Below are 25,406 nucleotides of genomic sequence, written 5' to 3' on the forward strand. Positions count from 1 at the left end.
TTAATATTATCGGAATTCAATGTAATGGTGGAGTTATCTGTCAAAATATGTGAAAAGGGAGGTTGGATCAAATTAATTGAAAAAACGAGAAAAATTGATAAAGGAAATGCTTTACTCTATCATTCCAAAGAGCTGACCTTCTATTGCCGTACACAATTACTTCGCGAATCAGAAAGAAAAACGTCTCTGGGATTAGTGTGAGAAAAACAGAGATACAAAATTTCCTAATGTTTCAAGAACATTTCAGTGTAAAGATTTGCAGATTTGAAATGTAAAAAAAAGTTTATCTAGGAATGAGGTTTCTAAGGCTAGATTTAGTTGGGAAAAATTTTAAATTCAGCTTAAATAGGTAGAATATCACTTTTGACATGGAATCTTGGGCTTATTTGGACAGCATCACAAACCATAACTTAGGACAAAGTAGTAGTTGTGAGTTTTAGGGTGGATGCTGCCAATGACATATTCCGGCTTAAGCCAACTAGGTCAAAGATGGCGGTTCCAGCGTTCCTGTACAGCATGCTAACATATGATGTCATACCACAGCTCCTAGCATACAGGATGAAAGTGATGGTTGCCATTTGACCAAGGTCAAGCCTACTGCAGCATACCTTGGTGGCCATAACACTGGATTTAATTTCATGTTATATTTTTATCACTATTCTTATTAAGCGCTTTCAAATAACAAAGCTACTTCCCACTTTAAGAAGCCAAGCCCTGATAGAATTCTAAATCTACCTTGTATCGATTCTCACTCTGATTTAAGTAACATTTTTAGTTTCCATTAAAACCTGTTTTAGTGCGTCATGTAAATGTTCTGGCTTTTTTGTTGCGTATGTTTCTTTTCTGGGTGTGTGTTTTTTCGAGAATAACGAGACATCTGCCATAACACGGTAATTCAAGTCGCACTTACGATTTTAAATACTAGCATTAGTTTTATAGTAAAATGTCTTATAACTAAACTTTAAAGTGCTCTTTTCAAATGGAATCTCCTTTTCTCCTTGATGAATTCCTTGGCATTTAGCCTGAATGTTAATACAATTCAGTACGGTGCGCAATATAAAAAGAGAACGGCTGAAATGTTCTCTGTGAATTGGAGAAAATCTGTGGAATTCTCTTCTTGATCAGGACCATTCAAACTCAAAATTGGGTCCCATTAAATAAGTATATGTATAAGTGTAGCCGTGATTACGGTAGATAACACTTCTAGCAGAATTTGAGCTATGCCGCATTCATCCAAGGTCTACATTCAGTAGAATCCTACATTTCTCCGTGGAGATAACATTGTATTCCCAAAGCCCAAGAGGCTGGGACCCCCATATCTTAAGCTTCACCAGGAAGAAAATGAAATTAACTTTAACTAATTTTAAAGCCCCAAAAATGTTTAATGTTTCTGTATATTATTCTGTTACAGGACTTGAAAAAGGAAGCCAATACAGTTTTCAAGTCTCCGCCATGACAGTAAATGGAACCGGCCCTTCTTCAGATTGGTTTACAGCTGAAACGCCGGAGAACGATCTTGATGGTAACTTCTACATTCATTTGTATTTAATGTTTTTAGCATAGTTTGTTAACAGGAGGATACTACAGTGAAAAAATGAGGGGTCTCTTCCTCAGATGGAGACCTTCCTTCTAATAAAGAAACCTCCAAGGACCCGAAAGCGTACGCGAGTCTTCCAAAGTGCATATTATATATACTATACGTCTTATTTTTTTTAATGTTGGCCCTAATAAATTGCCTTCAACTAAAGACTCAATCTCCTCTTGGAATGATATAGCGATAACTACTTTGCTATTTGGAATAATGATGCTTAACATTCTATATGCCCGATGAAATGTCTGTGCCCAATTTTAATTGTCTTATTCCTCGTTACAAGGAAAAATTTAGGAAGCACACATTTGGTTCTTTACTTCCTAGACTAGTGGATTAATTTAGCTATTTCTGATTACAACGCTCAAGCTTTACCGCTTTGAATTCATTATGTGTTGCAAATGGTCCTCCCTGTCAAGAAGGACTTAACTGGCCATGTATACTGCAGCCATTCAGTCGAGGTTCAATCACTTCAATCAATGAGGTGACTTTCAAGGAATCTCACGTTTCCATATGACTTTCAAGAATATATGCGTTATACAGGGCCATCCAAGCCATTTTTGGAACTGAAGCTCACTGGGGTTGGCGTTCCATAATTTAAATTAAATTCAGTAAAATGAAACCCCGAAGCTTCTGCCAGCTTTTTCCGTCTATCCATGTTGGGTTCTGAGTCCTTCTAACTACTCTTGTTTGACTTTTTTTTATCCCTCGTCTCTCTCTATTCCTTTTTAATGTAGATGACACCTCTCTAGCATTTAATCCCACAAGTTGAAAATGATGTAGCCCTATCCAGATGTGAAAAGCTTTTTACCTATCAGTAACATCTGTCTTACCAGGACCCATTTCTATGTTTTTCGACATCATCATTCGCACTACTCTAATGGTTTGCTTAAAGTAGAATACGCCGTTAACCGATTATGTACGGAGAATGTTGACTATGTCACGTGGCTGTATAGTGTTAGCAGACAGATTGTTAACTGCGGTAAAGTTTATAGTCCGCTCACTTTCAGTGTAGTTTCTCTTGCTTTTACTGTACTGCTATTTGAAATACGCGTGAGATAAACAATATGTTGGAGAAACTGCTCAAGTAAAATCTCTGTGGATATCCATTTTAATTAGTGTGTTTTGTTAAAGTGATTATACAACCAGATACTACTGCTGAGTCGCGGCTCCCTGCAGGGATCCCCTGTGCCCGTTGACATCTGGAAAGTTTTTTAAATATTTATTTTGAGGCTCTAGATTATATCCCATGATGTGTCGGAAGTAAATTTTCCCTTAACTAGTAAATAATACATTTCTCCTTTGCATAATACCAGACCTGGCGCTTAAAGGGTTAAAACGTTTGGTTCTCTTTGAGTTTTAAGATTTTATAACGTAAAATCATCTGTAGTTATCATCTCTTTAAAACTTTGAGTGCTAAAAGACATAAGAATAAATGTTTCCTATGAAATTATTAGTGTATATATATATATATATATATACACACACACACACACACACACACACACACACACACACACATCAGCTTATAACCAAATGTCACCTATAACAGGCAATACCAGGTATAGTAAATTTTTAATCATGTATATGATATCATAAATTACAGAATTGCTCTTAGCATAAGGGATACTCGTCTAAGGGCCTGGGAACATTGTAATCCAAAACCATATTTTGCATGGGGAAAAAAAGGTATCCATGCTGAACATGCTGATCAGTTCTCTAAAATGAGCAACAAAACTAAAGGACTTAGTAAAAAGAGATGAATATAAAAAATGCAAGTTAGAGAAGGATGGCTGCCCTCAGTGGGCAAATGAGGAACTGCAGGTCAAGAGGTTTAAACTTTTCCTTACATTCTCTGATTAAATGATACTTACTGAATTTATGTAAATGAATGTCTTTTGGTTTTTTGCTTTGTTTTCAAAACACCATTTTTCATTTAACATACCGCATAATTTAGTAGTTATATATTTACTAATAGTTAATAATATTTCTTTTGGGAATACCTTACCAATCACAAGTATGTCTTTACTTGGTTTGAGATGTGTATGTTACACATTACTTCTATATAGCTACTATATTTTTAGTTTCTTCAATTGAGTCATATTAGCATGTCTCTTCTGCTCTCAAAGGGACAAGCTTGTATGGAAGTCTTTTAGAGCCGCTAAGGATATGGTAGCCCAATTTCTTAATTAATACCAATTAAAGATATGCTTTAGCTTTGGTTTTTACAAATATTTGTTTGTATCTTTCTAACCATAGCCTAGTCAGCTTTAAACATTATACTGCTCCATTAATAGCGGCACATAATCACAGTGTGGACTGTTTTTAAAAGTTTCTGTATGTGTATCACCAGCTCTTGCACAAACATTTCTTCCTTCCTGTTTATTGACAATAGATTCCAATGGTTGACTCAGAAACCTTGATGGTAGAAAATGTATTGACTAGTATAAACGTTTTAAGTTTTTGAAAATTTCCAGCCCCTTTCATCCTCATAAAGTAGAGCTGCTTAAGAGTCATAGGCGATTTACATCAACACTCCCCATGTATGTAAAGCCAATCCATTTTCCCAAACAATCCAGTTGAGAATATATTATACTTTATTGTATTGTATTTATTGTATATATTATTACATTATTATATGTGTTTTGTCTGTTGATTTTCTTTAATAATAAATAAACCAATTACACGCATGAATCTCTGGGAGACTCTGATATGTAAATTGCATATTTTCTGTAATGGGATTTTTATTTTTTGTAGAGGACATTGTCTCTAAATAGCATTTTCTCTACTTAAATCATATGTATCATTTCATGCACTACATCCTATAATGTCTGTTACTAGCTTCTAATTAATACCCTGCTTCAAGTGCTAATGCATGGACTGTCCGTCAATGTCCAGAGTCATAAATTACTCATAAGAGCTTTATTTAACAAGACCTTGGAATGATATTAGTAACAGTATACGGTATTAACAGCCTTATTTTTTTTGGCTCTCAGAATCCCAAGTGCCCGACCAGCCCAGTTCTCTACATGTGAGACCACTATCAACAAGCATAATTATGAGCTGGACCCCGCCGCTGAACCCAAACATTGTTGTTAGAGGATACATCATTGGATATGGAGTTGGAAGCCCTTACGCAGAGACAGTGAGAGTGGATAACAAACAACGTTATTATTCAATTGAAAATTTAGGTGAGTGGTTTTACTTAAAAAATAATTTTCCAATGGAGCTAAGCTACTTGGCTGGCTCGCCAATTAGTTTAAAAAAAAAAATTGTATTTTAAAAGTTTGTATTTTAGAAGTTTGTTTAAAACATATAAGTCGAATGATCGGTTTTTGAATGGTGCTGACTGCTAGACATTTTAAGGGCTAGGTTATCTGGGAGGTTAGTGACTGATTAGTGAAAATATTGTATATAGGCATTTTAAAATAACTTAGATTTTTTTACAGCTGTCTAACACAGCCACATTCTCACTTTAGACTTTGAGATTTATTTACTAACCCATGAGCTTGTCTTCTCATCAACTTACCTATGCATGACAAAGAGAAGGCTTCCTCTGCAAGAAGGGAGAATGTTCTCCCGGAGGATATATAGTTAAATCTTTCAAGACATCTCACTGATTAAGCCATGCATTATTCAGGTCCCACTCAGCCACGGTTCTCCTTGGTACATATATAAGTCAGTGAAATAGAATACTTCTTAAATCATGTTTTCTTCCCAACTTATGATCAACCCAAAACTTAGTGACAAAATCCGACTCTTATCGTCTTGGATCATATTTCCTACCTAATGTTTTAGATATAAAGTACCTACTATAAGTGGATTACTGAATAAAATTAGCGTCTATGGAAACCAAAACTTTCTCTTTTAATGTTATTGGTAAGAAACACTACATCTTCTATTCCTGAAACATTTTAACATGTAAGTATTTTGTAAAGACTGAAAAGTAGTCCATGAAGAATCATGTATGTTTTTCCCTTCCATTCTCCAAATATCCCCCAGGCTAATCTATAAAAAAACCATAAAATATATCTGAATAGAACAGGAGCCATAGATCGTCAGTCCTTGTATGTTGTGTCCTTGTCCTAGTATGTTGTGAAGTATATTCAATATGGATTAGACCTTTTGCAAAATTAAATTTGTCAGTTTTATCAATTTGTACGAATCTCCAAATACGAGAAGGGAATCCCAACAAATCAAATGAAGAGCTCTGAATTTTCGTTTGAAATTCATTGTTTTTTCCACTTACCCTCATTCACTCTCTTGTGCTCATTCACACTCTCTTACGCTCTCTCTGAATGTCTCCCTACCTTCTGGGAAGTGGTCTAAAACATATGAACGAATTTTTGAGCGCATCATAGTAATGGCACTTAAAGCTCACGCAAAGCAGCAGACAGAACTTCTGCAAAAGGGTAGAGCCTCCGGACACACCCTCTCCATGGATTGGAGGAACAGTGATTTGGTGTGCCCAGAGGACATACACAAACGGGTGGATCCACAGGCACAGCCTCTCCACTTGTCTGCCATTCGTGGGGAGAGGGTGTGCCCGGAGGCTCTGCACTTTTGCAGATGCTAACCAGTTGTTCGCTGATAAGCTGACATAGAAAGAAGACTTTTTGGAGCAGCGACAAAGAAAAAGATGGACGAACAAGAAAATGCAAGAGTAGAAGTGGAGCTGCGCAGGGAGACAAGGGACATGGAAGCAGTCGGAGAAGGAAGAGAAACCTACGGAGAGAGCATGAAAGAGAGTGAATGAGAATATGAGAACATGAATGAGAGTGCGAAAGAGCATGAGAGTGTGAATGAGGGAGAGTCGCAACAAATTTTTTATGAATATGAATAGCCCTCTGAAAAGGTCAGGAAACGAAAGTCATCTGAAAATGAATGGAGCAAAAACGAAACAACAAATTAAACCAAATCAGTTTTGGACCATTTGCACCAGTCTATCATGGATATCATGGATATGAACAGCTATTTTTTAACAATGCATTAAGTGCATTCAGGGATCAGCAGACTCTTTTCCCTCCCCACCTCCTTCATTTTGAATTTAATAGATTGCTCTGTGGGTACCTAGAAAAGCTGTATTGCATTACCTCCCACTACTATGTGGTCATTATCAATGTGATGAGTTTTCAAGAAACATAAAGCAAACATCTTATCTCTCATCTACAAATGACTGCGTTCTGGTTTAAGATGCCTTGTAGGTTGTATTACAACTTTAATACATCCGTATATCAATCTTACGAGTTTTTGAGAACACAGTAGAAGCAATGACATTATTTTTTCTCACCCACTTGTATTCGATCAGACTTGTTTATGCCAACACAGTACTCAAATATTTCATTTTAAATGCAGTGGGGAAAAGAACATGAATGTGCTGACAAGTGAAATTATACATTATATATATATAGCTAATACTTTATAGACTAGAAGTAATAATTCGAGTTTCAAAATGAGAAATCCCCATTTTATTTAAATAGTTATATTTTTAAGAGCTAACTCATTAGTGTTAAAAGTACATTATATTAAGTACAAACTATTAGGATTAGGATTCCATATGGTCCTCTGGATTCATAGTATTGCTGGAATGGCCATGTGGGGGTGAGGCAAGCTAAAAAAAAATAAAAGTGGGGTGGAAACTTGTAGAGAGACAGAGAAAAGTGGTCGGGGAGTGGGCATTGCCACATCCCACTCACCTTCCAAGAGAGAGAAGAAACTAACCCAGAGACCCTGGGAAGCAGAGCTTCACCCAGAGACTCCGGGTTAAACCCTGAGAATTCTTCGGTATGGTCATCTTTTGCAAATACAGTGAAAGTATGAATCCATGTTCCCATGTTACGTGTTAATAATAAATTAAATACGAATAACATGACATCGGTTACAATGGATACATATTGGCTCACATGGATGTAATCCAATACCTTGCTTATGGCACAGCTGGAATTTCCTAAAAGTAACAGATATGTGTCTCATTAAATAAATGCAAAAACAAAGAAAATGAAATCTCTCTCTCCCTGTAAATACAAAACCCTTCCTTTGAAATCTTATTATCATTCTATTAACATCATGGGTAATAAAATCATTATTGAAATGGTAGAACAATAACCACCACTTATCTCTGGATACTAAAAGCTATTAAAATGCAAATTATGTTTGTTTTCCTGAATTGTCCAGTTTTTTCTAATAAATTATCGCTGTCTAAGATAACCAATTAATCTGCACTCTTGAGTAATTTACGTTTGTGTGAAAAGACTACATATACATACATATATATATATGAGGGCGGCCACCATGGACGGAGTTGGGGCGCCCGGCCCTGGGTCAAGCCTAGGGCAGCACCCAAATCTTTTAGATTGCTGGAACTAAAATGTGATTCAGGTGCAAAGTGGTCTTATCACCATAGCACCCACATCAATTGACCAATCAGCAGAAGCATTCCATTGGTTGCTGTGTTAACAACTTTGCACCCAAAATCAAATTTTTTTTATACATAACCTTCATCATTTTCAACAGTTGCAATTCCAAACATGTCCTATGGGGATTGTTACAATTAATCTCAGCAACCTTGTATCTCATCGCTATAGCGTTCCTTAAATTTCTTTAAAACAAATCACCGCAGTTCCTAAATTAGAAGATAGAGCAAAGGAAGTATTGCTTTCCTGTATCTCTAGCCCTGCGAAATATATCACTTTGATGTATATTCATGAATTTTAAAATCTGTATCTGCTTTATAAGAGTCTAGAGACATATTATTTACATTATCCATGCCTACCTTGTAGAGGTGAGTAATTCAGTTGGCGGACGACGGATTCACTCATTTTCATGGATATTGGAGAATGGACAATATGAATTCAGTCTCCTCTAATGCGGGGGAAGTATTACAATTATATTGGTGCAATACACAGTGATGGGCTCCTGATCAAAAACACATTTGGCTATTTCATTTAGATAATAACATAGCTTCAAAGTGTCCTTCAGTGGGATGGACAACTCCCTCTTTTCTAAGCGCTCAGAACGTTTGCTGGGTATGAGGGTATCATCGTTTTCTACAGCCCTAAAGTCCAAATCATTTATATATAAAATGATAGGGAAATTTATACTGCTGAATCGCTACTTTTAGATGCCAACATGGTGGCTACATTAGTAGATAATGATCGGCTAGGGTGCGATACAAGTATTCTCCTTAATAGCAATCGTAACTCAAACTCGCTTTGCCAGCTGATATTTTAACGTTGGGTGAATTACTGGAATTGAAACCAATTTAGATTTTTGAGATATTGGTAGGGTAGAGCTGATCCAAAATGCTCCTAGACTCAATGTAAAAGGTATAGGCAGTACATGGCACCAGGAACAATAGTCTGAAACAATAAACAATACAAGTTCTAACTTCTTCTTCCTTACAAAATTTTTATTTTCAAGCCGTGTTCCACAAACCAGACTAATTTATCAAAACGTATTCTCAGCCATGATACACTCGGCAGATCCTCATTTTGAAGATTGTACAGCTAGTGTGCCCTGTTTGTGTCTCTTCTCAAAAGACGGACGTCTTGACACATTTAATGAGACAAGAAGAAAACAAAAGCGCTATGTAAGAACAGAAATAAACAAACAAGGCTATTGTTCATACATTATCTGCAACAGACGTCTCATTGTCACTATATTTGTAGTTGATTAATAGAACTCTACAATACCTGCATAGCAAATCTTTGATATAGATCAGAAGATAAGCTCTGGAAGTTTGCGCTGTTTGAAATATATGATATAAAGGAAAATAAATGATGCAAATTACATCATAAGGCTCTGATCTGTAACCTCACCATATTAACATAGGTTAAAACCTGCATAGTATGCATTAAAGGCTAAAACTAGTATAAGCGCTCTAATATTTACTTAGAAAATGGATTATGACTCAGATAAGAATTTATTGTTGTGTGTTGTCATTTTCCTAAAATATTCATATTATATTTAATTTTTTAAATAGCCTTAGAATTCCAGAGGTCAATTTAAATAGCTTGCATAGATTCCAATTGGTCATCTTTAGGAGGAACAGGAACTCTTTCGGACATAGATCCCTCTGTCCCTCTTTCATCTCCCGATGCCCCTCTTTTCTAGGAGCTCGGAATGTTTGCTGGGTATGAGGGTATCCCAGGGTTATACACCCCTAAAAACCCTGATAATGTGAATACCAATAGTAAATAGTGAAATAAAATATATTCTTCTTCTGGGTTTATAGCATAAACTGTGCAAATACATTATTTTCCTCCAGGAAAGTTATATAATTTTTCCATAGATTATTCATGTAACAATTAGAGAGTCAACAGCAAGAAACCATATAATCATTGGTGATGGGCAGTTAAAAGGTTAATATTGGTGTTGTTTCAAGGTCAGCTCGCTTTGAACGTGAGCGGATAAGACATCAATCAACAAGCAGAGTACATGTAATAAGGAGACCTATTAAATTTGGGAATTTTTATGTAAAAAAACCCAAAACCTCTTCCGATGGGTAGCAAACCGTGATGTCACGGCCCTTGACAAACTGTAATTGACCTAATTCTTTGCAAGATGCTGGGATTTTCATTTGCTGGCAAAACCTCATAGATTGTAAATCGTTAGGTTTGCCTACCCATTTTATTTTATTTTTTTATAGAGATGATCCTTTTTTAATACATATATTATGTTCTCATGTTCTCAGCTGCATTCATTTGGTATAGGCATGAACGTAGCGAAAGAATGAGGGCTAGTAGGTTGACCGTGTATCAATTTTTCCAGGTAGACATTAACCTTTAATTATCCATTAGGACGATAGTGGGTACAAATATGATCGCCGTAGAATTTAAACAAATTCTTTATGGTATTAAAAATATATATTTTGTTAAGTTATTTCGAGGGAAATCAGATTATTACTAAATCAAGGGTTTAAATGGATCTGTTTTCATGGATGGGAAATTAATTTCCAACAAGCATCTAGCGATGTTTCACATCAAACCCCTATTGTTTATTAATTAATCTGGCAGCGATCCTAATGATATTCACCACGATCTAATTAATTATTCAGTAATCTCGCAGGAAGGACTATACAATTAAACCCCTTTAGATCTCGAAGACGATGCTGTGACGGTCCGCACGGAGAGGATTTACAGTAATTATGGCCGCCTCGCTGCAAAGCATGACCGAGGCAGGATAAGGGTCATTAGCATCTGGTTATGAACTAGAAAACCATGCTTCCATATCACATATATGTGACCTCTGCAAAGTCAATTACTCTCCTGTGCACCAGGTAGCATTGTTCATGTTACAATTTGTGTTTAACTATCTAACACAAGAGCCAAAGTCATATAAAACCAACAAACTTTGGTTTAAATTCAGATGACATAATAATAATAATAAAAAAAGCGCATTATAGTAAAAGTGCTTGAATAACCCTAAAAACAGAGATCCCCCTTCTCCCTGTTAAATAAAAAAGGAACAACATAAATAATCAATATATCCGCACCAAATTAAGTGATACCAACACCACAAAGGGGAAAAATAGTCACCAAACTTTTAAACCAAAATCCTCTGTCCAGGATCACCGGAGATCTTCAGATCCCTTCCATGATTTTCCAATTACCATAAATAAAAAGAAAACGCACCATAACATAGCATGACCTGGTATTTTAAATTAAAGACTTCACAGAATATCTCTCGTATAGGATGGAGCACCAAATGCTCATGTAAAGAATTCATCAAAGGCTAATAATAAAACTTGCAGATGATGAAGGACTCTGAACTCATCCGATAAAAGGATATATATTTTATTTCTTGAAAATGTAAATATTTAAAATTGTTGTGCTAACAAAGCGTAGTGGTGAGCGCCACTCCCGGTGACTCACAAATATAGAGTAAAACCCAGCTGAAAAAGTCCAGAAGAAGGCTCATAGAGAGCAAATTATTTAATGCCACTGCTCCACTTCCTAAATATGTAATCACTGACGCGTTTCGCCTGACAATAAGGCTTCCTCAATTTTGTTTTTTTGTAACAGATCTTTGTATTGATGTTAAGTTGTATAGCATTCAAGTTCACTGGAGCAGAACTGCATACTAAGAGTCAAAACAATATGCCTTTTTTTTAAAAAAAATTGAAATTTTACATTTTTCATATAGTCGAAAAGTTTGAGAGGTAACACATATACTTTCCAACCAATATGGCGGCCTTACATGAGTCCCACGTGGATGTCTACTTCAGCTTTGCTTTGTAATGTGCCAGAAGGACAGGGAATTATCACACATGGGGGGTTTCCTTACCTTTTTAGGGGCATTTAGACACCCTTTATAATTCTAGAGACTTCTTTAGGATAGTTTACAAAAATAATAGGCCCTTCCAAGGAACCCCTGGAATTAAGGAGGTGATGATCCAGGTATATGGCGGCTGCTCTAGCCGAAAAGGACATTTTGTTTTGAAGCTATAAAGTGAATCATAGCCAAGTAGAAAGAAAATCATTCTTAATAGAATGGTGTTGGTTTAGTTCAGGTCAGAATCGATTCCCTGTATCTTACTCATTCTTGACTCATTGTCTTCTGTAGCTCACATAATTGCAACTTCTGGATTCCTTTCCAAACTATTGATTGCAGTGCCCAAATTTCAATTCCAATGAAAAAGGTTTTATTTTTAGACAGCATTTTGGATCTGAACATTCTATTTCAGAGCAATGCCAGGCTTTACAAAAAAAATGTCTTTTTTTTTTAATATAAATTTTTATGAAATTCTTACTCTTTCGTATTGTCTGAGAGCCACCATGATCAATTTTCAAGTTTTAAGTCAATTTGGTGTTCTGAAAATAAGTCTTTTTTCCCGTTATGTTTATTTTATTTTTTTCTGCAGAGCCGAGTTCTCATTACGTCATTTCTCTAAAAGCCTTTAATAATGTCGGGGAAGGTGTTCCTCTTTATGAAAGCGCTACCACTAGATCTCAAACTGGTAAGTTCAGAGAATATTTCTGGTCTGCTTTACTCATATGTAAGAGTTTCACATTTTTTTAGATTCATTTATTTGGTGGAACAAAGAGGTAGGTGTTTTGGATTTTTTTTGGCAAAAATCTTTAAAAAAATTTTTTATTTTTGAGGACTTTATGTATTCCTTATTTGGTGTAATAATTTTTATTACTTTTTTTTAACCTCTTTGTTTCGGAATCAAACCTTTGATCAGGTATTCTTAACGGTCCCCTTTTATAAGTCCATATGTCACTGAGAGCACACCAGTCTACCGACAAAAAAGGGGACTAAAAAAAGAATATTTGACCAAATGAAAATTGCAATATTGTATCATGGAAATATTGCAGAGTATTCCCAAAAGAAATTTGCGAGGGATTATAAGTGTTCTGAACACAACTGTTCATAAACCTAAACCAAATCAATATAACATTTATTTTTCATTCTGAAATATTACAGCAAATATCACGTTCCTGGATAAAATTGCATTAAGAGATCTTGTAATACACAAATCAATACACATAATGCCATGGTTACACTTTCATTTACAACATTTCTTTATATTCCTCTTTCATCCTTTTTTCTCTCGCTCCTTCTCCTAGTCTTTGAAGTTTTTCTTTTTTTTTTTTCTTTTTCACTGCTGTCTCTCATTGTATTTGAAATAATGAGAGTTGTTTCATTCCGAGGTTAAGTTCAGTAGACGGAGGCCAGAACTGTAAGTGATGGTATAGCTCCTCTCAATTTTAACTTCTAGTTAATATTCATGGTCATCCGCGTGTCATCTTATATTACTTAGACCCGCCATTATTGTTAAGGATTGCCCGCTTGGTTGACCTTACCGTAGTCTAAACTGGCATGTATTACTTCCAGAATTGATTAAAAACTCAAGTTTTCCTATAGCTACGCCAACCAATAGAAAGTATTTCCAGCTAGACTCCATGAAATCATACATTAATATTTGACATTGCTCGTATTTTATACTTATGCCCAATCAGGCCAATGGATGTTAAATTGGGAAGGGTCCTATCGTCGTAAATTTAGCCTGATTTTTTTTTTTTTTTTATGATCTATATACGATCTATATTTTACGAAAGTTAATTACTTTACAAATAGTTCATTAGCACATGTAATAATAAAAATAAATAATAAATATAAATAATAATATGAATAATATTAACAATAATAAAATAATAATTATAAATATAATTTAATAATAGTAATCAGTATATTTTATCATATTGTTTAAAAAACCATTATAGAAATAAAAATAAATAATAAATATAAATAATATGAATAATATTAACAATAATAAAATAATAATTATAAATATAATTTAATAGTAATCAGTATGTTTTATCATATTGTTTAAAAAACCATTATAGAATATTCATCATGCATCCATGTATATAATTATGTTAAATGATTCATTAAGGCACATATATAGCCTCTCGTTAGATACTATTCATATTTATTTTTTTTTATTTTTTTTTGCTCATTGATGTATAAATGTATTGGATGTTTTGTAATTTTACATTTTATCCATTTGTCTAAGTGTGTCAAGAAACATAAACTTTTTTTTTCTGGTGTAAATGATGTAAGCTTTATGTGTATAACGACAGCAGTAGGTATGAGCGAGAACATTTCAACTACCCAAAAGCATTTTCATGCAAGAAGGGCTCTCCGGACCATGTATAATGTATAGTTATATCTGTGATGTGACATTCAGAAATTGAGTTGAAACTTTAATATAACTATTTAATAAATGAGAATCGGACGTTTGAACCGGCGGTCCGGGATCAATTATACTTAAGTATTACTTTTAAGTTTTCCAATATATTTCAGTATTTTGAGATTTACTTCATTTTTCTTCTCTCTGTCCCCTTCATGCCCCTTTTCATCTTTTATAAATATCGTTTTATTTTTAACCCATTGTGATGTGCTATGCATGCCGATTAATTTTTATTTTCATTTTCTTTTTAAATATTATTTGGTACGTTTTTTTTTTGACCCAGATCCCATTGATCCATTAGAAATTGAGTTTTATCCTTTTATTGATGATTTCCCTACCTCAGTCCCAGATATGTCCACCCCCATGCTCCCACCAGTAGGTGTTCAGGCCGTCGCGCTTACACACGATGCCGTGAGAGTCAGCTGGGCGGACAACTCTGTCCTTAAGAACCAGAAGACCACCGAAGTACGATTCTATACCATACGATGGAGGACCAGCTACTCTACTAACTCCAAGTACAAGGTATTTTGTAGAAGATTTCCTTTTAACCCCTTAATGACAAAGCCCGTACATGGGTTCAGGGACCGCCCATTGTCCTTAAGGGGTTAAAAATGTATTTACGACGATAGCATGGAGGTGTTTGATGTATCGCGTGACTCTTCTCTCTTTAAGTCTGCGGACACAACATCTTTAAGCCATACGGTGACGGGTCTGAAGCCAAACACCATGTATGAGTTTTCGGTCATGGTCACGAAAGGCAGGCGATCGAGCACGTGGAGCATGACTGCTCACGCTACAACGTATGAGACAGGTAAATATCCAGATTAAAACATTTATTTCTACGCCTTCAACTGACATATAAACTTTTCGCCGAAGCGAGAGAAAATAACGGCAACTTAATAAGGTCATTATGAAACAACGCTAATTAGATTTTTCAAACATATAAACATATTCATGTCTAATATTTTTATCCCTCATATTCTAATTTAAAAAAAATGTTCTTGAACAAACATGATTTTTTGGTTTACGTGATTCAATGTATTTTCATGTCAATTCTACATAATTTACGACAAAAGTTTAGAAACCTGCTCAGCCTGATGGCTATTTATTAAGGTTGGGAGTAAAACCGGACAAATCCAATGGCTACAAAAGTATCGTACGCTGCGAAAAGGTTATACAGTTGTATGAGCGAAATATCATTTTTCTTTCTTTGATGGTTTTACCCAATGTCTCCTTCTTGGACTATTAACTTCAAACTTCAGGGCAAGAAAATGTCAGATATGTCATAAATCTCAGCTCGGCTTGATGTTTCCGTCTGCAGCTTCTCTTGTGATCTTTTGTATCCACTTCTTGAATGGTGTACTGTTAATTTATACTTCATACTTAGCCAAGTGTTGATATATATATTTTTTTTCTTTTTCACATTTTAAGCTCCCACATCTGCCCCGAAGGACTTAACCGTTATCACAAGGGAAAGAAAGCCCCGAGCTGTTATTGTTAGCTGGCAGCCTCCAATTGAAGCCAACGGCAAAATTACTGGTAAATTTGCATGCTCAGCAGAAGTTTCAGTTTTATTTTCGAAACGAGGCATTTCACTATTTCCTTTCGTTTTCAGGGAACAAAAAACAGAAGAAATATTATTATTTACAGAAAAATGGAATTTAGTTTGTTACTCTTGTTCTACGAATATCTATTAAAAACAGTAGAAAGAGTCAACAAAACCAATCCTAGATAGTTCAAGCGTGTCTAAATTCCACTTAATATCTTGCAAAATGAAATAATTTATAAATAATAAATAATAATAAATTTAGCATTAGAAAAAACGAATAAATACAAACTTTTCACACTAAAATGAACCATAAATGCCATGACTACAAAAAAAAAAATAAAAAAATGTGTATGCAATTTATTCATTGTTAAAATTCATGAACTATTTCTAAATGGGGATATAAATTTTAGCATTTAGATATTGTGTGTTTACAACAAATATTATCTACTATAAATCAATTTCAAATTGATTATAAATGATCGGCAATAAATATTTAAGGCGTTATGCCAGAAGCCAGACATTTAAATATATATTTTTATATTTTTAGCTTATATTCTGTTCTACACCTTGGACAAGAACCTACAGATAGATGACTGGGTGATGGAGACGATCAGCGGAGACAGGCTGACACATGAAATTCTGGACCTCAATCTAGATACTGCCTATTACTTTCGAATCCAAGCGCGAAATGCGAAAGGGTTGGGACCTCTTTCTGATCCGATCCCCTTCAGAACTCCTAAAGGTGAGAGTTTTATTTTTGTAGCCCTATAATAACAGAGATTCAACTTTTCCTCTAAAATGCCTCTTCTCTAATATGTGATTTTTCACAATTTATGAATTCTTGAAACCTGATTGGTTAAAAAATATTATAATTTAATATTTTATTTTTATTTTATTTATTTTTTTATATTTTTTTGAGGCTGTCATTGACCTGCCAATCATTTAGTGAAATACTATATCGGGTTGGATTACATGAGATAGGTGACAAAAAATGACAAATCCCCCCAAAAAATTAGCTCAATGGAGTTTTATGGAACAATTTAAATTACATTTATTTTTTAAATCTAAAATAAAAAGCATATTAGGTTCAAACGTGATGACTTTTTATTGTATTAGTAATCCAGCACATACATTTTTTATGTCATGTATTCATGGAATATCTCAATTTTAATTAGTCAGTCTTTTTTTTTTTTTCTACGAAAGGTGGTGATTTGGTGTTAAATCTTGAGTATATTTTCACTTCAGTTTTGTTAATTTGTGGGTCTTCTCAGCTCCTAGCAATAACTACCTTTGAAAAAAAAAATACGCATTTTAATCAATATTCTGAAAGCCAATTTATGGATGTGTGAATCTGAAAACCACCCCGGTTCCTTTAATTGACAAACCGCCCGCTGCGTGTTTTAGTAATTTAAATAAGATATCAAAAAAAACTTGTGCTTTTTACATGCCCTTTCATTTGTTCCTTAGAGAAATTATTAAAAGCCTAAGTTATTCATACTTTAAAATGGTAATGTCAAATTTCACTTTGTTTGTACTTTGGTCATTTTACACACTAAAAAGATATCGTTATATAAGACTGGGGGATTTAAATTAACTTCAAAGTGCACACATTTTATGTGCAGCCGTTTCTTTTTCTTTGTAATAGCATGTCTAGGTTATTATATTGTTGTAACACTAACAACATTAATCAACCATTATTATTATCTTTATTAACGGTAAAATGTTAAAATAGTATATACGGTAATCACTTAAAAAAAAAAAAAAAAAAAAAAAAAAAAAAATTAAAAATTGAATACTGGATTTTTGGGGACATTTTTTAGGCACCGCATGGGTAGGAGTCGGAAGATCCTGTTAAGAGTCTAACCAACTTTTTTGAAAATCTAGATCAATAAAACATTAGTTAAAAGCCCGGAATGTATGCCGTGGTTAGTGAAAAGTTTGGGTAGGACTTGGCAGGGCTACTGATATGCTAGCGCCCTTAATAAATATGGCGCCCTAAGCACATGCCATGTCTACACGCTAATGTGTACATAGAGCAGCCTGTATTGTTCTGTCTGGCCTTTTCTGAAACCATGACATTGGGAGGCTTGTCCTTACAATCTTACAATATACTCAAGGCTTTCTTAGTGTCTATGGCAATAACCAATGATTGCTTTTGTATCCATTCACAATTAAGTGTTCCCAACAAAAAACACTGCTGCGGTGTGAAATATATCTCCCAACAAAACCTGATTTCCAGCGCACCGATACAACACCTCCAAAAAGCCCTGGTTTGGTTAATATCTCTATCTTTTAATCTGATCGTCTTTTGTTAGAAGATCATCGGATTTATCCTGTGCAAATTCACTAAAATATTGCAAATTGATGTTAAATAAAAAAAAAAGCATTAAGATCAGTATAGCTAAAAATACATATGAAAATGAAAGCCGTGTGGCAGAGTGTAAGCTCTTGTGCATTTGATGTTCAGTTGACCAGGGCTACATTTTAAATTGTATAGCGCCACCTAATGCTGAACCCCATACGGTGTTTTATTGCCACTTTAATTTCAATTCAAGATACTGAACCTACACGAGATTTTAATAATTGTATTTCTGTAACATTCATTTTTTAATATAAAAAAATACACATATTGACGAGATAAGGACTCTTGGTGACATGAAGTTTTTGAAATTATGCCTACGTGCTGCTTCCATTTCCAAGGGTAATTAAATACCAATCCGCCAACCCATTGACTGCTACGGAGAACATGTGGAAACGGGTCAGATTCATTCATTAAGAAAATGTATCGCTTTTATATATTTTTTTTATTTCAGTTTTTGCGAGGATTACTATTTTGTCACCTATAATACATTTTATTTCTGGCAATTTAATCCGGACCGTTAAATGCAAAGTCAAATTAGGGATATTTTTTTTTTTCTTTTTTTTTTTACTGAAAATAGCATTCAGTGCTGTGTTTTTCGTGGAACAATGTAAATGAACTTTACGAAGCTTCACAGTCATAGAAACACAGTGGTTGATGTTTTGGTTTTTTTTTTACTAAAAATGACAGAATAAGATGTGAGGATGCCACACAACTTAAAATAATCTTTTAATAACATGAATTTCATGTTTTCTTGTTACAACATCCCTATAGAGTTCCTTTATAAGTTACTGGCTGCTTTCTCCGGGTGGCCAGCCCTGTCGTATCCCTGTTGCTGATGAGATATTGAGATACAAATTAAGATTGGGTACTGAGTAGCGAATATATATATATATATATATATATATATATATACACCAGACGTGAGGAAATTATCTCACCCGCATTATTATTAACAGGAAATTTGTGAAATTTCACTGACACATTTCACGTCGCTGTATCGTTTTGGTTAATGATGTGTGATGAAGTCACCGCGTCCTCAAAATGTCACACCAGCCAACATGACAGACTCGACTGTCAGACCTTATTTTCTTATTAATGTTATTACTTTGCTTACCTTTTTATTAAAAAAAGTAATTTTGCTTTATTAAAGGGACACTGCAGACATCATCTGCACTTCTGCTCATATGGTGGAAAAGTGCACCCCCTTTAAATTATCTTCTCCCCTTTTACAAATGCATGGATTGATTCTGTAGGATGCCCCCCAAAAAAAAACATTTACCAGGGAATCTGAGAGCCCCCCATGCACATATGTGAGGTTTTCCCATTGATTTCAATGGAACGGCTTTCCCACCACTGATTGGCTGCTTGAGTTCTAATCTGTTATACTCCCCATTGTTTATGGATCACCATTATATAAGAGGGCACCCTAAATGGTTGCGGATAATGGTCATGATTATAGTGTTCCGGTAGATAATACATATTGTAGAGTTTTTAATATTCAGATTTTGAAAGTGGAGGGATGCACTAGAATTGCCCCAAAAAAAGATCTAAATAGCTTGTAGCTTATAGGTTCCAGTAGATATTTTAGTTCCACCAGTTCTAGATTTTGGTTGACCCAGGACATCACCCCGGGTGCCAGCTCCTACATACGTCCGCAGCTGCCGCCCGCTGCGCTGAGCGCTGGCGTATGGCGCCATGTCTCGGCGCTCCGACTACGGAGGGTGTGCTGGGAATATCCATTCTTGCAAATGTTTAGATACACATATAGGAAATGTTAAAAGCCGTGCGTGGCCCCTGGCAGTTTAGAAAAAGTTATAACGCGGCCCTTGCACTTAAATTATTGAATGTTCATTTTTACGTGGAAACAAAGGCCTCAAATCAGTCTTTTTGTATCCATCATCGTATCTGTCTATGTTTGTATCTGCCAGTGTGTATGTACGTTCGCCAAGCTCCGTTGCACGTCGAGACGAGCTTGTATGTTGTCTTATTTTCTCTCATTGATGACTTTCCAAAGCGACAAAAACGATCCCACGTTCTTTGAAAAGCGAAGTGTCGTTTCGTCTTGTCTAATGCGCCTTCAAGCTGCTTCTCGATACGAGTCCTGCTAACAAAATTGCTGATTTAGTATGTCAACCCTCTTATGAAGAACCATCCTAATGCAATGATAATGTCTCTCTCTCCTTTGCAGTGGAACACCCTGATAAAATGGCTAATGACCAAGGTAGGTTGGCCTTCTTCTCAACATTTTTCCACCCCACAAAATAAAAAATCAATGCCCTTCGAGATGTAACGTCAATGTACAGCGAGCATTCTGTAGCTTTTTTTTTTTTCCCCCCCACCTGGTCTACACACCTGATGAGGCAGACCCCGATGTGCTAATTAATCTCGTTAATGAAGTTCCACGAGGCTCAGACTTCCTGAAGCTTTGATAGGGAATATGTAAATCTCCTTGAGAGGAAATTATTTTTTATTTTTTTTCTGAAGGACCAATTAAAATGTCAAGCTTCTTTTGTATGAAATACATTTTTGTCTCTCTTCCTTCTCTTCTGAATAATTCACATTAAGTATAATTAAACTCACCGTAATTTGCAAGCTGCCTCTGCAGAATTTTCACGAGCCGTAGATTAAAATCCCAGATATTCGTTTGAAATAATTGTAAATCATTTTCACCTTTCTAAGACGGTGTTTGTCCTGTAATGGAAACATAGGGTTATGCTTAATGTTTGCTAGACGTTTTATTTAAGATTTTTAAATTATGATTATATAATGCTTGGTTTAGACATTTTATTAAGGTTTTTTTTTAAATTATGATATATATTTTTCTAATTATGGAGTTTTATCCAGCATCAAATTAATCTGTCCTTTAAACTGTAGCCGACATCCAAACACAAATTCAAAATGGCGCCGTAGAGTGTGATGGATATATCTGTAGTTGACGTTGGTACCTTTTATTGGGCCAACATAGAAAAAAAAGTTGGCGTTATATGAGGTTTCTTTAATTGGAATAATTCCATCTGTAGAAGAGACCTCTGATACCATGAAAGTTTATATTTTCTTCTATGCTGGCCCAATAAAAGGAGCGACTTCAACTAAAGACTCCATTTTCTCTTCAGTTGACACGGCCGCATCCATTTTTCTTATCACGTCTATAGAAGGCGATTTTCGCGTAATAGAATGTCAAAAAGTTCAGCTCTTTACCAACTCAAACCTTTCCGTTGGGGCATATGGGCCTGCGTATCGCCGGTATAACGCAGACATCAGCCATATTTTCCGTGATAAGTAAATCTTGGTCCAGGAAGATAGCATAGCTGGGATTTGCTGTCACAATTTGAGATAATAAAGACAAGTTCTGTGCGAGAGAAGTGTCATCGACGCCGGGTAAATACAATGTGAAAGGAATATGCATTACTTCTGTCATCTGTTACATGATAGCTCTGTTCCATCAGCTCCATCAAAACCAAAGTATAACAGTCTCGCTGTCACTCTGATAAGAATCATGCCAAATAATTTGTTCTGTGACAGTACATTACTGTTATTTTTTATTTGTTTACAGTTATTTTTCTAGTTTTTTTTGTATTTCTCATGTTTTTTTCTGTTTTTTTTTCTCATGGTTTTTTTTAAATTTCTTTTTCTTTTCTGTTTTTTATTTTTCAAGTTTTTTTAAATTTCTTTTTCTTTTCTGTTTTTTATTTCTCACAGTTTTTTGTTTTTTTTTTAATTTCTCACATTGTTGAGGTGTAAAATTCAACGTTGGGAAGTAAAAGCATTAATATCCGGCTTACATATTTATTTACGTTTTACCAGACAGAATTTCTATTGCATAAGAGAGGCCCCATTAGGCACGAGTCAAATTATATGTCTTCATGCAATTTAAGAACCTTATTAAAATTTCCAGGGTAAATTAGTGAATGTTATTACATGGCTCATATATGCAATTTAGTGCTTGAAAGCGTGAATTTGGCTAAAAGCATGTAATAGCATATAGGATATCGTGAGCAAATCACAATCAGAACGTGTTTGTCTGCACATATATTTGCAAAATATCTAGAAAGTCTAAGACGATTCTACCCCCCCATGTCCTTATTAAAAGTTGATCAACATATTCTGTTAAAAGTCTAAAGCTCTATTGGATTTTAGAGCTCCTATGAACTTCTTCAGCCTTCCTCTAGGTATTTAAAAATGTCTATTTTAATTTGTGATGTTTTATGGTATTTTACTGTTAAACTGAGTTTATTAACCTTTGTTTTTGCATCTAAATTAAAACAAAAAAAAATCCAACTGTTTAAGCCTCATTTTCTTCTTTAACATACCCATTTATTGCAACAGGTCGTCATGGAGATGGAGTGTATTGGCCAGTCGACACCGGTTTGATCGACAGGAGCAGCCTTAACGGTGAGAATGGTATTATCCTATAATTCTAAAGAATGCCTGTTTCAGTTAAATTCTACATTAATATGGAAAATGCGGTAGGAAGGATAAATGTCGGCCTGTAAGTGGCGCTTCAGTAAGTTTCCGTCAAGGGGATTTAAATTTTATTTTAAAATACCCCTTGGAATTGTAACAACACAGTGAGAATTGGGAACATGTATGACGTTGGAAAACCGAGCGCCATGAGGTGGCCAATATGGGCAGGACGTCATCCCACCAACTTCCGGCTCCATGCCTCTTAACCATACCTGGGAACTTCTGGGCTCCGGCTACCCGGAGCCTTCCCTTGCGGGACGCAGCCAGGACTGCCCTCTGACATCAGCGGGCGGTCCCGTGACCTCGGTGGGAGAAACACCCCCATTTAAAGGGAAAATGGGCGGGGAGCGGGGCGTGTCAAGACCCCGCTCCCGTGACCCGGAGAAGCGGTGCTTCACCCGGCAATCTCCGGTAAAACCCGGAGAGTTCCGAGGTATGCTCTTAAAACCCTTCTTATTACAAGTGTCCCCATTTGGATACCTGAAATATTGAGTTATGTGAACATCGTCCATCGCAAGAAAAGATAGAAGAAATAAGTGCAGCGCCTTCTTTACTTCTAACGGGGCAAAAAAAACGATGTACTTTAATGTAGTAGAGTGAGACCTTTCGAAGATGATGGTATGAACCTGATGAAGGCTGTTTTAAAGTAAAAACTAATTTCATTGAATCATCCTCTGTTTATTCTAATAGTCCTTTCTGCTTTCTTTCTTTTTTTAAATATATAATAACGTGTAGACTTTTTGTTATTTGTTCAGTTGCATTAAGCTGACATTGACAACATCACGCTGGATGGCCTGTTACCAAGTACATAATAGAGATCTTTACTGCTGCGTATGGACTTTGTGAATATATAAGGGTTCCAGGAGATTAACAATGGAAAATGAAAAAAAAGATAATTGAAGAAAATTAATTAGTCTCTGGCAGCTCCTTATCCTAAGTAGTTATTATGTACTGAAGTATGTGCAGTTATAAACCAAAATGAGACAAAATGCTTTGCAAAATGCAACCACGGAATAATTTTTCCTTCCCAAGATTGCAAATGGTTTTGTTCTCACCTGACGAGAGGCAAGAAATATTACTTTTTTTTGTTTTTATTGGTCTGATTTAAAATAATTTCTCGTTCTTTTACCTTCTAACATTCACTTCTCCAGCAAACTAACGCGATTATAGTTAATAATGAATTTCATTAACAAATGTTCTAGTTCAGATTTTCTATTTATTAAAAAGCTATAGAACAAAGCCTCTAACTTTTTTCTTGCCTTGTTAAGTAAATACATAAAATGGAAGAGAATAACCAAATATAGAAAGAAATGGATTCAACTCATATACATAATGGGTTTATATATATCATGGGTTAATATTCTCTGTACGTAGTGCCTCATATACTCTTACTCTTATTTTGTAACCTAATTTTGTTGATCATAACCGTTGAGTGATCTTGATAACAATACCTTACTTGCATTACGGTTACATTCTGTGTTTCATACGCATTCATGTTCTTGAATCCTTTGAGGCGCACCAACGTTGAAGCCCTCTTTAGAAATGGCGTCCCTGGATATTTTATCCGCGCTTCTCTCTTATAAAAGGGAATAACAGTTCATTTTCAGGGTACGACCCTTAGCCTTATACTGAACCAGGCCGTTTGATTGCGTTCTTATTGATTTTGATGTTGATGGGAACTCGAAATTGAGTCTTGAAGAGACTCATCGCAGAAGTAGACTGTTCTTCAAAAATTTTTGGTTGAAGAGGATTTACCACCTAGAACCAGGTTGGGAGGTGGTTAATGGAGCTCAAGGGGCATCTGCTATAGGCAACCTGGGCCGGTGGGTAAAAATCATCTATGGTATCCATACAGGACTCCATGGTTTATTCCTAGCTCCAGAGTCACTTCTAATATTTTTATACTTATAAAAAGGATAAACATCTCTTACCCTTGTAGATAATAGATGACAAGCCGATAAATAAAAGTCTGTACGTTTTAAATGGTATAGAAAGATTCAGTAAAATCGTAAATATTAGTCAAAAGACAAAATATTAGTCTCAAATACATATTATTTATTAATTGATTTATAATCTATATATTGATATTTTTTACAACGCTCCGTCTGGCATGGCAGCTAAACTTAAAAATGAATATGAGCATGACATATTACTTTTTCTTGAAAAGTCCTCTGGGAGAGAACGCTCGTTAAGTATAAGATAGTCGTTATAGAAATGGCCGGAAAGCATGATGATTAAAACAGATAGACTGCGTGGGATCGTTATAAGATCAGCTTTAAATGTGTCGCCCTCTTCTTGGCGGGATGCTTACGCGAGCCGAAAGCATCCTCCAAGGTCCTTGCGTTAATTTGTAACGTGAATCCCAAATGGAATCCACGGAGTAATTACAAAATAAAGAGGGGCGGATAAAGACTAATTCATTATTTAATCCCAGCTGAGACACCACAGGGATGTTTCCAGTTCAGCAATCATCTCATTATTAGTTTACCTATGTACAATTAATTATTCAACACTCATCCCGCTTTGGGGTCAATCCTTCTAGATTGTTATCTCGCTTGAGCAGGACTCTGCTCCTGCAAATTTAGTTTTGCGCTTCTTGACATGTTTACCCATTGTACAGTGCTGCGGCATGGGACTGCGCTATAGAGGCATAGAATTTGACCTATATGCAATCCCCCTCCCCCTTTTTATTAAACAGGCTGCAAAGAAAAAATATCTAGAACCCCGAGCAGGGATCGATCTATAG

The 25,406-nt window shown here is 35.4% G+C and overlaps 1 protein-coding gene across 1 annotated transcript in view; it reads left to right on the forward strand.

Annotated features, from left to right (window-relative positions):
* The window catches only part of LOC149284213 (netrin receptor DCC-like), a 197,343-nt gene that overhangs the window by 139,963 nt on the left and 31,974 nt on the right, over positions 1–25,406 (forward strand). The window contains exons 14-22 of the mRNA XM_089496999.1: positions 1,412–1,522; positions 4,585–4,779; positions 12,450–12,545; positions 14,569–14,807; positions 14,958–15,096; positions 15,717–15,824; positions 16,382–16,576; positions 20,385–20,417; positions 22,523–22,588. Of these exons, the coding sequence (XP_089353125.1) occupies positions 1,412–1,522; positions 4,585–4,779; positions 12,450–12,545; positions 14,569–14,807; positions 14,958–15,096; positions 15,717–15,824; positions 16,382–16,576; positions 20,385–20,417; positions 22,523–22,588 (1,182 nt within the window). The remainder of the gene's footprint in view (positions 1–1,411; positions 1,523–4,584; positions 4,780–12,449; positions 12,546–14,568; positions 14,808–14,957; positions 15,097–15,716; positions 15,825–16,381; positions 16,577–20,384; positions 20,418–22,522; positions 22,589–25,406) is intronic.

Source organism: Sceloporus occidentalis, unplaced genomic scaffold (genome assembly GCF_023333645.1).
Source record: "Sceloporus occidentalis isolate IW3139 unplaced genomic scaffold, rSceOcc1.0.p SCAF_97, whole genome shotgun sequence".
NCBI classification, from domain to species: domain Eukaryota; kingdom Metazoa; phylum Chordata; class Lepidosauria; order Squamata; family Phrynosomatidae; genus Sceloporus; species Sceloporus occidentalis.